Genomic DNA, 16,668 nt, shown 5'->3' with positions numbered 1-16,668 from the left:
GCTCCACGTGAAGGGGGACAAATGTATATTGATATGTAGAAGCGTATTTATATGATCGGTAGTACAGATACCACTGAAACAAAAAACAGTTTAGCCAAACTTGCTCGATTAGGTGCGCGGTACTGCACGCCTTTTCTACGCCATTGTATAAATCAATAGTTTGAGGTGTTAGGGAGGTGAGTGGAGTGGTCTTTTAGGTATGCGTCGCGGCATTGCTTCAATCGGAAGAATGCTCAGGACACAGGACAACAATAGCAGCAGCAATGGAGAGGGAGCGAGGGTGGATAGCAGTAGCAACAGTAACAACCACGACGATGACAAAGACGGGGGGAAGTGTAAGGGAATGGACGTGTTTTGGGGGTAAAGTTGAGCAGCAGCGGCGGCATCGGTAGAAACAGTCGCCAGTGCCAATCGATCGATCCATCGACGATGACAAAGGCGATGCTAGACCGATCTTCCGCTTGCTGCTTTCCCGTCATATCTATTACAGTAGCAGTTGTCGCTTTCCCTATTTTTGATGACTGCTACAACAATACGTGATACTGTTACATCATTTATAGACGTCCACTTTCCAATATTAGATTTTATAAACAGAAATCGCTCTATTTCCGTTTCCACTTCAGGCCACTTATGAGTGTGGACAAGATCCTGTTGTTTTAGTCCTCCACTAAGATATGTCGCAGCTGCCGACGATTAGGCTAAAAATATTATGCGGTGGCCTGTTTGCCTTAACGCCTCGACAGCCTTTGGCGCTACTATCGTTATTCTTACTTCCTGGACTTTTTCTAGATCTGCCGCTATTGTTGCTGTTGTTGCTGCTGCTGCTGCTGCTGCTGCTGTTGTTGTTGCTAGATAGCCATCACGGATCGGCTTGTCCGCCTGTTTCCCATACAGCCAGCCGCTTGCCCGCCTGTAGTTAGACTTACTTGCTTGGTAAAGCAGCTAAACAGTGAGATAGGGCCGATAGGGCAGGTTGATCGGGTGTCTGTTGAGCGAACGCACGTATTGATACGCCTGGCAACCTACATTGGACCCTATTCGGTCGAGGGATGGATAGGCATAGTGGATATCCGTCCGTCAGTTAAGACAGGCGGACGAACGAGCAGTCGTTGTAGTCATGGTGATGCTGCTGCTGCTGTTGGGTTTGCTGCTGGCAATGGTAGTAGTGCCCGCGAGGAGCGCTGAATGGAGAGTCAATATCACAATTGATCACCGATCGCCGTCACAGATCACCCTGATTGATTACTCTCCATTCTAACGATGACGACGAAACCAACAGAGACTATGCCACTAGGGGTACGAGTACCGAAGAGAATGAGCGGCGGTGTCGGCTGCGTTGAGAGGATTGGTGCGCGAAAAGCAGAGAGAAACCAAACATGACGATCATGAACTTCACTCAGAATGACGTGTGGTAAAAGACGAAGGACCCAAAACTTACCCAGCTTTCAGAAGGCCTACTTCGTTTTTCAATCACGGCTTTTTTAAACGCTTGACAGAAACGTATGCCCCTGTCTCAATTGAAGAGACCCCTCAGATACCCAGTGATGAGAAAATCCATGCGCGCAGGTTTTCTCCAGTGTTGCCTTCTGTTTTCATCGGCCGCAGCCGCCGTCCCTCGTCTTCACCCTAGCCAGCGTATTTCGTCAGTGTAAAAGCCTTTGCTCACAGCAAAGGCTGCGAATCTGACTGGCCTTTCAACACCGTTATCTCCTCTAGCAAGGCAGCCTGTAGGATCCGGCTGGAAAACATTAACGAAGGAAAAGCAACCGGATTTTGGATAACAGAGGCCAGTGGCCAAAAGACGAAAGAGACAAGTGGAAAGGCTTGGGGAAAGATGTGTGATGGGTGTACCCGTTTAACGGATCGCAAGAAGGGAAAAGAGCGGGCGAGAGGCAAACCCCGCTGTGGGGAAACGGTTTGACGTCGAATTTTCCCACCGAATAAGCTTCGAAGATACATACAATTCCGTTTCAGTCCTTTGATGTCCCAGGACTCCCATTCGCAGGACACAGCAAGGGTCAACACATGTAAATTGTGCCCTAATAGTTAGGAAGTCATTCTCGAGTCTTTAAATCACGGGGTCACTCCGATTTTAGTATATCACTTAACAAACACCACACTCTTGCCTGCCTACACTCTGAGCGACTGTGCATTTTTAGAGAAGCTTAGGCGTAAAAATTTTCCATTTTCGAGAAAGAGGGGTTTTTCGATATAAAAATCTGGAGACGATTTCAGAAGTCTATTAATCAAAAGGTAGACACTTCGCAAATATATGGCGTTCAATTGTCTACCGAAAATTAACAACGGGTGTGAGATATATATATATATGTACTTTTGATTCATAAAAGCTTATGCCGCTTGCTATGACTTGATAAAGGAAATGCAGGCTGCTGTCACGAAGATGTTTGTAACCATTTGTGCCGCTCGCAGTCATGGCGGCCGGCCATTCGTTTTTAGAACAGCCATTCTGCCCTTATCCGACGACGTTATTATGCTTCTCGATAATGTGATCGTGACAATAACGGCACTCACTGCTCAACGGCGAATCGGTACCGAATCGTCGGCAATGTTGCGGTATTGGCCGCAGAGAGTGACCAGCATATAGGCTTGATATTTGCGTCGGATGAGAAGTGCCAGAGTGAGTGAGTCGTGCTCATGATGTAGCCTCTGCTTTGATACTGAGATGACGCTTGATACGGTAGTGCCTAGGCGGCAGCAGCGACCAGATCGGAGGCAGTAAAAGTAGTAGTTGTAGTAGGAGGAGGTACGAAATAGGCAGATCCTAGTAGGAGAGCGAGAGAGTGATCGGGGGAGAAACAAAAATAGAAAGAGATACGGACGAGGAGGAGGGGGAGAAGAGCGACGACGAGGAATGGACCCGGCGGCGGCAGCAGCTGCAGTAGCAGCGACTGGGTCTGAGTGAGTGGTGAGCGGCTGGAAGGAGGATTCATCACTGCCACGAGATGACTGATGGACACCGATGGCCTGCCGATGGCGAAGCGCGCGCGAGTGAGAGAACCGGAATGAGCATGGGGGAGAGAGAGAGAGAGAGAACGAAGCAAAAGACTACTCGATGGCAAACGGCCTCGGAGCATGGCTTGTAGTCGGTCGAGAAACCTGCCTGGTGGCAGCAACAGCAGGCGGTAGCCAGCCAGCCGGGCTGCTGATGTTGGTGCCGTCAGATATACACAAACTGTAGGGATAGCAAACTCTATATAACAGTGGTAGAACGGCCACACATAGTCACCCGCCCATCAAGAGAAGAAATAGAACACAGAGACCGCAGCAGCGGCATCTCGCAACAGTGAGAGTACCACACCACATGCCACATGCTTGTTGTACATGGTTACCGTACACTCACGCACACACATAGATACAGAGTATACACTGAACAGGGATGAAACGAATGAGAGAGGCAGATGGAGGAAGCAGGGCGATAGTGAAAAAGAGGATGAGAAAAACCCAGCGAACGAAAGACCATCGCGCGGCAATGGTATAGTAGATGGCCATCGTCTCATGTCGATGCCGGTGAAGGGATTCATTCGTTCCGTCTGTGGCTGTCTGTTTGTTTGTCTGTGTATAAGGCCGCGTGTGTGAATGGTGTACTGCTGCCCGGCCGATATGGCACGACGACATCTCAGCAACCCATCGGCTGTACCACATGCACGAGCGCTAGCCGGACAACAACAGCAGCTAAAACCGCAACTGAAGCCACAAAAGATACGCTTATAACACATACAGGCTGTGACAACTGGTGGTCGGTTTTTCCTTCTCTATAAGAACGAACGAGGTAAGTGCGACAACCCAGATCGGCGGACTGATACCGCCGAACCTGCAGGGGTACCGGCATCACTGTACTCACAAGTATGTATGTATGTATGATGCACACATTCAACGCTTTAGCAGCAGTAGATGCAATGCTCGTGAATAAGTGTCAAACCTATCGACTGAATTTACACCTACGAAAAAAAAATGCCATTACCTGTATGTATTCTGTAGGAATCTGTAGAGCGTACGTTGTCTAAACAATATGTGTGACTTCATTTCGATAAATACGCTTGCCGAATACCATACTTTAAATTAGCTTCGTTATAGAACTAATTTATATTTCCTATAAACATAATGGTAATACTGTATAATTTTGTATTTTGGTATCCTGTCGAAAAAATGTCTAAATATCGCATATGCGTATCAGACGACGGAATCACAAAACGAGCTCTAAGAGAGGAAAGGGTTGATCTGCAGTACGCTTTCATCATCATTAGGTTAAAGGTAAGAGCTAACCATCACCATCAGGGAGGGCTCTTGTATCACCTTACAACGCGTCACTATTGGCACCGCTGTCGGACAGAGAAAGTCCTTGCCCCCATAGCTTTGCTGCTGCCTAACATTATTCATCGTAAAATGCAGAAACAGCACAGAGCGGCCTTTTTCGGACCCTTTAGCTTTTTTCACCGTGGTCGTCCTTAGGTGCCATTCGCGACGACATCGTCTACATTGTCGCATCAAAGTACATCACCGTACATGAATACGAGATAAAGCTAGTAGAAAGAAGCGAGCTGCAGAGAAGCTAGAACCAGTAACTACTACAGCATACTAGGTTTTATTCGTAAAAAGTAGCTGCCGGCAGTACTCAAGCTTCGCCAGTTTCCGCTTCAAGCACTTCAGTAGCTACCACCGCAGCAAATTCGAACGTCGCCTGAGTCGGCGGTTCCATTCCTAAGCCATTCTGAACAACGACTCAGTGCCAAGATCGCGACGGCCGTGTACGGTGGATGGAACCACCGCCGCTGCTGCAAGTCGGATATAAACGGTTTAAACGGGTCCGGGAGGCTAGGCCATTTCCCGGACCGCTGTTTCCTTGTGGGCCACGGGGGCCACCATCTTTCTGGCAGGAAAGGGACGAAAATGGAGCGACGGGCTTTTAACGACGAGAGCGACCGATGACGACGCCAACGGAGAAAGCGGGGCAGCTTTCGATTCTCGACCGCCGAGCGGTACTGCTGTTGGTGCAACCGCGCGCTTGCTTCGCACTCCCTCTCCCCCGTTCTCTCTTTAAGCTCCCTTTTTCGTCCGCTATGAGAGAAGAGAACAGGGAAGAGAAGATCAGCCGAAGCTGTAGGAATACATCAACGTCAAATTGGCTCCAATGAATGATTGATGGATGGCCCTGCTACTGCTTGGCTGGGCTTGAGTTAGGCGGCTGGGCGACTGAGCGACATAGTGGCATGGCACAGACAGAGGCTGCTTGCAGCAGCAGCCAGACCGTCAGGCACCCAGGCGAACAGATATAACTGTTATAACTCGTAGAAGCTAAGGCAAAAAAGAGCTGCTTACGCTGGAGTGATGGCACCGCTGCCGCAGGCCCATGCACACGCCGCGCATAGATCGGCATAGTTCGCCAGCACACAGCAGCAGTAACGAACGAGCCAATGAACGATGAAGGTACACGGCCATAACCACCGGCGTTGCCGCCACAACGAAGACTCGAAGTGGGCACGACGACTGCCAGTGCGGTCGCAGCGGCCGCGCTCTGTTCGAGGAGCAGCAGCAGGGGAAAACTCATCGTTGTGACGCGCTGAGCCAGCCGAGCTACTGGCAACTCGGCAGGCCAACGCTAGCGGTGGCAGACAGATGGTTCCTGTGCCTGTACCCTAGTGGTGCCAGTACACGTAGCTAGAAAGATGGTCGAACTAAACGGTACCCAAAGGAAGAGACACCCTCGACGGGACAGTCACATAGACGAACTCCACGACATAAATTCGGCCACATACTCTAAGCGGTCATATACATATCTAGACTACGCAGACATTTGCCAATACTAGCGCACGATAAATATAACATGAGTCGGCAAACAAACCACCCAAAAAGAGTTAAATACTGTGCTACCCCGTTGTGTACATTTACTTGTGGATATGTATGTGTTAGAGGACGACATTACGCAGTGAAAACAAAAGAGAACAAAGTTTCATAGCGTGCGCTCTCCTTACTTTTTTTGAATACCATTAGTTTTAAAAAGTTTCAAAGGAACAAAAATTCTGGGTGCCGTCAGGGGCGATATGATTGGGTTGGAAGTATCTAGCCATCCACTTTTTATTCGGCCACTATATCAAAGGCGACTTGTGTGCTGAAATGAAAAAAATACATGGATTTTTTGTAACGTTTACGAAGTTCAGTGAATATAGAAATCTTGCACAATCAGAATAGAATTTGTGATGGGCGACCCACACGCTGACGTGAACCACATATATGGGCCTATGTCGCAATAGGAATACCAGGATCTAATTATGATAATTTGAATTGTCAATGACGAGGATCTGAGACACTAAGCCCCATTTAGGTACTAGAGTTTCAATTGATAGATGCTATTTGTCACAGTTCTTAAAAACATGTACTTTGAACATTAACGCATCGATCAAATCAAAAATATGCTTTTATAGTATATATATTACACTACCAACCCATTATGAATGTCATCCTCCTATGTCGCTTGACCCACAAAATGGGTTATCGAGGTTTGCGGAGACCCACAAATCACGTGCGATCATTACTATTAGCAAAAGTAAAACATTTTCGAATGTTATTTTTTTTATGGCGAAACTAGTCCACTTAGGGCATTGTGCGGTCTAATTTCGATTTCTGCCTCTGATGTCTTTGGAGTGTCCATCTAATCTCAATTAACGGTTGTTGTTGCTGTTGTTGTTGTCACCAATGCCTCGATACGGGAAGAATATATTTGCTATTGCATACGTCGCACTATAATTATATTTACGCAAATAACGGGCACGGCAAGAAAGAACGTTGTGATAGGTTTTTTCGTCTATCGTATCATTTCTACGCTATCCTTACGCTTAGTCGAACTTACATTTGTTTCTCTTAGGTGAAACTTCGGCTCCGTCAACGAAAAGAGGCTGTCCATGTTGATGATGTCCTCCTACGGGGGGTTGATTGTGTCCACCCGCTGCACCCCCGACTCCGCCGGCGTGGTGCAGTTGCTGATCCTCAACGCTTTCTTCGGCGTCAGCGGGTTTTCCCGCTGTCTCATGCTCAAGACCGGCGTGGGTACTCTGTACGGAGTCATTGGTATTAGTATTATTGTTGTTGGCGCTAGTATTGTTATTGTTTCTCGCCGCACACTGCTGCTGTTCGTCTTCTTCGCCGTCGACGACAAGTCGACAGGAGCGCGGCGGCCTCTTGCGTGGCCTGCGGCGTGTTGTCGGCACAATTGGATTTTGTTCGGCCGGCAGCAGCCCCTGAAGTTGCACGACCATCTTTGGTTGTTGCTGCGGTGATGGTGATTGCGACCGAGGCCGAGATTGACTCTGACTCTGCAGAGCTTCCAGATTCTGTTGACTTCGATTTTGGATTTTGTGCTCTTCGTTTTCTAACTGTTGCTGCCGCTGCTGCGGTAGCGGCTCTTTAACGGTTGCAGCGGCCGCCGTAGACTTAGTAACGGTAGACAATTCTTCAGCAGAAGAGACCCAAAGAGAAACAGTTGCGTTTTTCGAGGTCGGCAAATTGCTAATCGATGGTTGTTGTAGTGCTGGTGATGTTGATGCTGTCGGAATCGACTCCTTTTGCGTTGTTTCTTTAATGCTGCTGCTAATATCGCTGACGCTATTATCGTTGTCCGACGTCTCGGCGTCGGCGCTCACTTCGGCCTCGGCGTCGACGTCGGCACAAGAGACAGACGGCAGGCGGGGGCGGCCGGACAACGGCTGGGGGGGGTCACTTGGCTCGGGCAGGGTGTCGCCGTCTGGGGACGCCGTCGCCTCAAGGGGCGAAGGCGCGCAAGCATCAGCCACAACCCGTTCCGAGCAGACCAACAGCTCGTCGCGCGGCGCGGCCAGCGCTCGCGCACAGGCTCCCAAAGACGTGCCGGAAAAAGCAGGTGGCGGAAACCTGCTACCTCCGTTGAACCTAGGCACTGTCTCACTAAACAGGGCCCAGGCCAAGAATGCCGACGGGAAAGTCACTCAGTCAGTCACTCAACCAGACAGCAAATGAGGAGACAAAGTAGAATAAATTCAGGCCCGTCAACTCTTGTAGATGATTCCCGCCTCTGACACTCGGAGTAGCGGTACATTGAATTCAGCGATGGTTGCCAGTAGCACGACGAAACGACGAATTATTGAGCAACGCCAACAATTCGAAATGATAAGTAGCAGTCGTAGACAATAGTTAATAATAATAATAATCGAACGAAGTACGACAAAGCTGGTAACAAACGACCACCACACGCACTCACGCACTGGCAGAGGTAGATAATAATCGAATAGAGAATCGACACACACACATACACCCAGTAATTCACAAACCCAGGCTGTTGGTAACGCTGCTAATATGTTGAATCTTCTTTTGGTCGGAACACAACTTCCCTCTACTGTATTGCTGCGGCACAAGCTTATCGTTGTGCCCCCACTCCTTCTAAATAACTATTTACGTTTCCTTCCTGTCGACGTAGTTGAAGGTCGGCTAAACTTTCCAGTCGATGAGCAAACAAGTAGTTAAGTACAGAGTCGCAGTTGGTGATGAATCAGTTGTTGTATAATCCAGAGGGCACGAGTTCTCACAAGTTCACTTTTCCTTTCGTGGTGATGCAATTCACACGATGCGTCGATATTCGAATTATCTACTATTTCTTTATTTAATTACGAATAGCAGTACCGTGATATTGCATGATCGCCGTAAGACAGGCTGTACCGTTAGTGTAGCAATGCAAGGTTACAATTTAATAATACTTTGTTATTATTTTATGGGTACGATCCAATTGCAGAAGTCTTATAGGTAGTAGCCAGTGGTCGTAATAGCACTTAACCCGCGCAATCGCAGTTTGCACTTAAACAACGAGCGTGTGTTATATGCGACACGCGTATTGCTGGTTCGATTAGGGCTGCTGCAGTTCACTCCTACTGTTATGCCTTCGACTACTGCCCCGCCGTCACAATTGACAACATGGGGACAAGTCAACATGTGCGGCTACTACTCCCTCTTGGCCGCTGACTCTACTCGGCGATATGTTGTGCTCTTCTGAGCGGTCCACTCTGATCCATCCAACGTTGCTCCGGCTGTCAACAGCGCCTCTCCTCTGTCGACCCTCGCCGTGGGAGAGGGTCGTCCTGGCTGAAACAGCGGGCCGGCCCAGCTCAGTGCCATTAAGTGCTGCCTGCGCGCCGTGTTTGTTATGGCGAATAGCCCGCTAGGGTTAGCGGACAGCGATGGCCGACCCTTTCCCCCATCAAGCGGCGCTGTCATGACAGACATCCGTACCTCAAAGGCGAGAGCCTCGTGTGTATCGCTCGCTTGTGATTATATGACGGACGTTGAACGGGACGGGCGCTGAGCCAGGGGGCCGCGGCGGTGGCGCTCGCCTGTGGGTCTTTGAGAGTATGGGGAGTGGGGCGGGGGGCAGCACGAACGAAGTCCGCTAAAGCAGCGGCGCAGAATCGGCGCACTGCCATTAGGCAGCTCCCTGTTCGTGCTAGGCCCTGGCGAGGTCCGCTGATTCGGCGGGCCCCGAGATGGAAGGGAGCCTGCCTGTCATGACAGAGAGCCATACATCAAAACTCTGTATCGGGTATTTCCCTAACTTTGCCCCCTTCCCAGCCTACCCGGTAGTGCCCCAACAGGCCGGGTCTCCGATAGGCTAAAAAACGTCCCTGGGGGTGGTGAGAAGCGAAAGGCAAACAGCGGCTCTAGGGACAAGGGGTGGCGGCTGCTTGGTGTTCGGGGAAGAACAACTTGGACATGTGGGAGGACTGGGGATGGGGGGAGGAACGGCGACAGAAGGGAACAACACCCGCAGCAGTAGCAGCAGCGAAGGGGACTCCCGCAGGAGTTGTCACTCAGCGTTGGCAGGCCTCGTCAATCGCCTGTGTGGCTCGGCCGCTGCTGCTGGCTGGCTATCCAGCTGCTGCGCCTCTCAGCAGCATTTTCACTGTTGCCGTAGCTGCTGCTGTCATTGCAACAACTACAGGCACTATGGTACACATTTTCCTTACTTTTCATCAACAGCAGCAGAAATGGCGTGTCGCGTTACACTCAGCTAACTAGGTAAAGGAGCACACCGAACCGGCAGACTTTTGGTCGTTTGCCGGTTGTGGGATGGAGCCGAATTCATCAGGAGTGGAACGAGTCGAACGTAAAGGTGCACAGATCGGGTCATTGTTGACCTACCTTTGTGCTTCTTTCTGCAGAGGAAATCGTACAACAGCGAATCGCGACGAGGCAGACGACCATTGAAATAGAATATGCATAAAAGCACCTGAATAAACCAGGGTAAAAACTAAGTGTCGTCTTGATTTAAACCTGTTCCATTTTTTATCTGTATACCACCGCTAGATAATTAAGCACATTACAATAGGCTCTAAGAAGATTTCTCAGATTTTCGAATTGCATCAATATCGTAGCAATTATTAGGACAAGTTAATCCACGTTCTCCAGCGTGTCACTGCCCATACTGATGACGTCTACGTTGAGCAGGTAAACATGTACTCTAACAATGAATACTAAGGGATATTTATCCAGTTATTTACCTGGTTATTTCCTTGTTTTACTAACTCAATTGTGATACCTATCCCGAATTCGAAACAGATGACGACATGCAGCCCGACTAAGTCGACGATAACCATAGATCGATAAGAACTAAATTACTTTTATAGTATAACTGATTAACGCTAGCTTTTTTTTTAAATTAATCTTTCGCGCTTGCTCAACAGATAATTGTTTTATTCGCAAAAGTTTATTTACTAGCTCACAGCAGAGTCAGCGAGGGCAAAAAGTTTTCGAGCAATATTTTCCTTCTATTTCGGGAGGGTTTCTACGTACAATGCAGTTTACTCTTCTGCTGACTCGTAGATTCAGCGACCAGTCGGCTACGAAGGGAAGAGCGCTGAGAACAAAAAAAAAAAAAGAGAGAGAGAGAGAGAGAGAGAGAGAAGCCAGTGCAGTATGAGAGAGAGGAGAGAGAAGGATAGCGAATGATGTCTTGGCAGAAGCGATGGGTGGCATCGAAGCGGGCGGGCCAGGGAAGAGTACAGATGGGCTTCCCTCGCTAGCCAGGGTGTAGTAGCTTCGGCGAAACAGGGACGGCAACGCGCAAGCCAAGGCACGGGAAAAGTTCGCTTGTGCAGTGGCCCGGCAAGTAACGGGCCAGTGAGGAGCGGCCTAGGCAGAGTGGACGCACACGAGGGGCGCAAGGGAGTCGTCACTCCGCTCTGACAGGCTTCCATCAAAGCAGCAGACAGACCGACATGAAAACAAGGCAGGCAGACTCAAGCAGAGCCAAGCGTGCGCGGTATTGCTGAAGAAAGCTAGCCACGAAGACTACAGCTTAGAGTCGTCCCTGCCTTCAAGTAAGCGCGCCCAAACATACTCGGTACACGAAGAAGTCGTGTATCAACACAAGGAATACTGATCAGAGGATATTGTATAAACATAAATGCATGTTTTGATAGGTGAAAGAAGAAAAGAAGATAAGATAGATATAAAAGAAAAAGATTAGAACGCACATTCGATGTTTATATATGATAGTTATTCAAGTTGTATAGAAGCTGATTGAAAATAGTTTATAGAGGTACAAAGAAGCTTTAGTTAACCGAATTGACCTGATTCAAAATTCTTTCGTGGAGACACGTCATGAAAACGAAAACAGTAGTGTATAAATAAAAAAGAAAAAAAGTAAAAATAGTAGTAACGAAATAACGAAAAATGAAAAAAAAATAAACACGTAAAGTAAAAGTAGTTTTCATTGTTTTTCACAACATGCATTTCAGTAAGCATCAGTCCTTACATCTTTGAGGTGATGACATATGATTTGCCGCCCGTACCCCGTTCTAGACGTTGCAGGCTAAAGAAGAAGAAAACGGAAGCTACTCTCTCTACAATTTCTCACTCATTAGCTATACATTCCATGGCAGAAGCTACGACTGTTGGCCATCAGGCCATCTTCGTTCACTTCACTTATCATTAAGTAGCTCTGATTTCTTTTTCTATCGGTTCGAGTGCATCTTCAGTTACGGAAGTTAAGCAGCGGCAGTCGCTTGTCTCTGAGAGCCCTTTCTGCTTGCTTACTTGGTCATTCTATCAATTTCTCTTTCAGCTTTTTGCTCCTTGAGAGATGCTCCATGCTCCGGCGACTTCAACTAAAGCCACTAGGACTTTGCTGCATCAACCAGTCTCCCGTAGGTTAGTGGTTGGTCGCCAGACGTGTCACATCTCATCTCGACGCTTTCCGTTCGAAGTGGATGTCACAGACTCTGACACTTGACGGAAAAGCTGCTGGCGCCACTACCGCCGTTGGATTTAGCTATCCCTTCCCGCTCTGGTTTTCTCTAGCCGGAGGTGTTCGAAGTGTCGGAAGAACAGAGAAAGGACAACTAACGGTAAGGAATTTGGACTAACTGAACCAGAAGTTTGGGACAAGGTTGCTCCTCAACGGCTAAAGGAAGAGGCGAGCGGGCAGGCAGGCTACTACCACCGGGGTCATCCCTGCTTGGCTAACTGGCTGTTGGGTAAGTAGGAAAGAGGCAGGTAACATGTCAGTCAATCAGTCAGCGTCCTTTTTCGCCTGGCGACGGCTTCCTGAACAACGCGTTGTTCAGGTGTGTTTAGATTCGTCCACTGCTTACTCGTCCATCGTTCTTACTGCTGCTACCGCCTTTGGACCGGATGCAGCGCTGCTAACGCCTAAGGCTACTATCTCAGGCCACCTGAGGCTTCAAAAGGGACAAAAAAAGGAAGATAAATAGAGAGAAAGAGACGAACACGAGAGAACCTGAAAAAAAGAACGAAAAGGAACGCAAAAATCAGAGAGAAGTAGAGAGAGAAAAAGATTGTTAGTGGGTGCACCCACCACGAACGTCCGTTTTCTTCAGTCCCCGCTTTACGTAGAGTGGCAGCTAGAAAAACTGCCAGTCTTGTGCCCCTATATTGTCGCGCACTGGTGTCTACTGTTCGCATATAAGGAACGCTGAATGCTGCTCTTCCTGAGAATTCCCATTTGCCTCCCTTTGCGTAGTCCTTGCGACTGCCGTTGTGGCTGCCAACTAGCTGTCACTGCTGACCACTGAGTGTGTGTGCCTGTGCATTTCTGTTTGTGTGTGTATTTGAGTATATGCTGTAATGCGGACGAATGGCCAGTAGCACTGGTCATAGCGGTTCATAGTATCTGTGAGAATGGCTTTGGAAGTGGCGACGCGGTCCAGTCCAGGACTCCCCGGCCTTTGGCCGGTCGAGAGGACATCGGAGAAGGACGCGTCGTCGTCAGAAGTGAGGAATTGAAGGGGCGACCGATGGACGAAAGAAGGAGCAGCGGGACGCGACACTGGGACTAGAGCTGAGCGGAGCAGAAAAAGATGGGCTGGGAAGAGAGACAGCTATCGGAAGAACCTAAGAAATGGTATTGAGCGGGGAGGCATGAGGGACCGACTGCAAAACGAAGAATAGAAGAGCAGCATGGGGACGATAGGGCTTGCGGCGTAACTTTAGCGAGGAAAGCTGTAAGAACAGGGCTAGGAGCTACGGATTCGGCCAGGTTCGACCAGACCAAGGGAGAAGAAGGAAAGGAAAACGGTGGTAGCGAGGGGAGAGCCAGGGACGGGGGGATCAAGGGGGCGAAAGGACGCTGCCTTGGAACAGGAGCTCCGCGCGCTCGTAACTTATCACTCCAATGTATCAGCGCATGACACACACCCGTCCGTCTAGAGACGGCAAACAGGGGAGCAAGCGAATGAGCTAGCTAGCCTCCTTGATTCACTACCGAAAGCAGCGACGATGGTAGCGAACGGAGAGCCGCATGGCCGACAACAGTGAGCGTACGTGGGAAAGGGACAGCGATGAGCTACTGCTGCTGCCTCGACTGCTCTTGCTGGCCGCTCAGGTTTTCATCAGTCGCTCCCATGGATCCTATGGGCTTTCGGTGGCCGTCTCGATGTTCAGTCCCCCGGCTTGCGGCTGGAGACGTAAGATGCCCTGGATGGCGACTGGTAGCGGTGGTGAAAATCCAGCCACGGTCGTTGTATCATACTCGTAAAAAAAAGGAGGAAGCTTTACGCAACTTGAACAAGAAATACTGGTTGGATGGCCATAGCAGTGGTCTGAAAGAATGGACGGATGGGTTGTGCTATGAAGTGCAACTGTAAACGAAACTGGGGGAGAACCAGGACAAAACTGGAATCCAGTTGGAAGCTAGTGGAAGGCATTAGGGTAGTCGACGCCTGCAAATACGTACGACACTGAAATAAAGCAATGTGTTAACAAACAAAGTCATACATAAGTAGTCGGGAGAATACTTAGAGTATCTATTAGCTCTGACAAGCACAAGAGGCGTCAACGTAATGTAATGTTAAGAAAAGGCTCTAAGGATAACGGTTGAGTGGTGTGTTTCTTTTATCAAGCGAACTGCGTTGTACTTCTAAGCCGCACTTTCAGCTTTATCATGTGTCGCTGTGAAATGAGGGTAGATGCATGGTTTACTTTTGATCTACGTACACTGCCAAACAGATATTCAAATCACGAGGATAGAATCATGAAACATTGTCTTTACACTAAGTATAACTATTTAACATCTAACAAGAGATAAAGGCAATCATTAAGAATACTGTGATAATGATCATATGTTTTGAATAACGTTTTGTGCGAATGAACGTTCATCTGTTTTAGAAATCGGTCTGCTTGAACGGTACATACTGTAATACATACTTTGGAATAGTTCTGTTCAACAGACAACGTCTCACCCATTGTTCAACCAAATGGCTTAGAAGACTCTCTGATGAGTTGGATGGTGGGCCAGTTTCGCTGGCAATTCCCTCGCCTAAATGGTAGTTATTGTAATTTATTGCCAAGTCATCGCCAGGTGACGAACCTGGCCGGCATGAAAGAATGCTGCCTCGCCAGTGACGCTCTCCGCACGACGTTCCGTAACACAGACAGAATAGATATATTTATGTCGAACAAGCCGGGCTCCATGCGGTCGAAGGAAAGAAATTTTCGTATATTGCATTTGGCACGTCGTACACATTCGAGTTTATATACATACACGCATGATTTTCGTTCAGCTCGTCGCTAGCTCAGGATTTGACAGGGAAAGCTACGGATCTCTAACAATAACTGGCAACTGTTACCCGCGTGCAGTTGTGTCGTACAACGGGTAGCTTTACGCAATCCAGCCATCCGAAAAGACCACTTGTGTTTTTGCCGCTGCAGCCACTGAAGCCAAATACCAACTCTCGCAGGAGACCCCGAAACGATTTTAACGACCTTCTGTGAAAATAATAGACTCACAACAGAGCATGTAAAGTGTCTCAGCTTCAGGTGATAGATACGGGATCTAACCAACGGCTTCCAAATGTATTCAGCAAAGCGGAAAAGAAAAGGAAAGAAAGATTGTAAGGAAAACATATAGAAAGCTCATTCACTATATGAGCTACGAGAACAGTTCTTATATCTCCCATAGCAGTATTTGTCACGATTTATCTAGCAGTACGTGGGATTTTTTCAACATTATTTCTTCTTTGTCATCCTCTACGTAAATGCAAATATACGATACAGGCTTTTACGTTACTTCTGCGCAAGATGCGCTGGCCAGTGGTCATAGCACCAGGAACTGGTGATGAAAATCTAGCGCAGTATCGTATTTTCGGTAACCAGCGTAAAGGATCGTCACGCATGATATCAGCTCGTTGGTACGTGACGGGTTATTATTAGGATTTCGTTTTTTACTAACGGTAGATAACCCTAATTAATCTATAATCTGCGTGAGTGAAAACTATACGTAATACGTGGTGGCAACGTTATTCATATCCATCCAATATGCAGTCCACGCCACAAGTTAAACACCGCCCAGTTATTTTAAGGTTATTTGTCAGCATCCTATAAAACGACCTCTTCAAACGATACCTCTTAAATCGAAGAGCAAGAGCTTTCTTGCTCAAAAGTTCACTAACCCTTCTACCCAGAAACTTCATTCCTAAAACCCAATTCAGTTTCTACCTTAAGTAAATCAGTTTCTGCCTTACGATTCGATGACTTGAACCTTTATTACTTATTTCAGTATTTGAAGATCCCTATTCACAAGAGTTCATCAAGTTCATGCACTACCCTGTAAGGTACGTGTGCATAGCTAAAATTTGTTAGCATGATGTCGTTGTAGCAGTCGATACGAGTTCGCTTCAAACCAATAGAGGCGCCTTCCCGTTCAACTTGAGACAGCAAAAATGTTTATTAGAATAAACTAAATGTTTATTAATTAAACAAACATTTATTTTCCATTAGAAAAAAATTAGTAAGTAAGTCGTTGAGTATAGCTATGATTGTAGCAGTCACCGCGTTTGCCGACTACACAAAGGGACGGCTCGTGAGGTAATCCGGGTTCGAGCTGGGTTCGGAACATATGCGAGGACCGCCTTCGAGATAAGTAAGTACTTATCTAAGCCCACTCAACCTGGCATGCTCTGTGCTAAGCTGCTACACATGGCAACACGTGAAGCGTCACTATGGTTTCTATTCGTATTGTTTCCATTTAACCTGGTAGTAATTCCGGTGCCCACCAAACAAACACTCCAAACGACCTTTCTGATTGTCTAGATAATTTTTGAGTCGTATGCCATATGTCATATCATTTTATAATTCGAACATACGGTCATCACGCGAGGTCTGTGAAGGTACCTA

General features: G+C 47.9%; 1 protein-coding gene across 1 annotated transcript in view; it reads right to left on the bottom strand.

Moving 5' to 3' along the window:
- LOC111254700 (protein tiptop-like) overlaps positions 1-7,271 on the bottom strand; it is a 31,104-nt gene extending 23,833 nt beyond the window's left edge. The window contains exon 1 of the mRNA XM_022815820.2: positions 6,866-7,271. Within this exon, the coding sequence (XP_022671555.1) occupies positions 6,866-7,271 (406 nt within the window). The remainder of the gene's footprint in view (positions 1-6,865) is intronic.
- Between the last annotated feature and the right edge of the window lie 9,397 nt (positions 7,272-16,668).

Source organism: Varroa destructor, unplaced genomic scaffold (genome assembly GCF_002443255.2).
Source record: "Varroa destructor unplaced genomic scaffold, Vdes_3.0 BEIS01000001.1, whole genome shotgun sequence".
Lineage (NCBI taxonomy): Eukaryota > Metazoa > Arthropoda > Arachnida > Mesostigmata > Varroidae > Varroa > Varroa destructor.
Note: the sequence above shows the minus strand (reverse complement) of the source record. Positions and strands in the feature narration are given on the sequence as shown.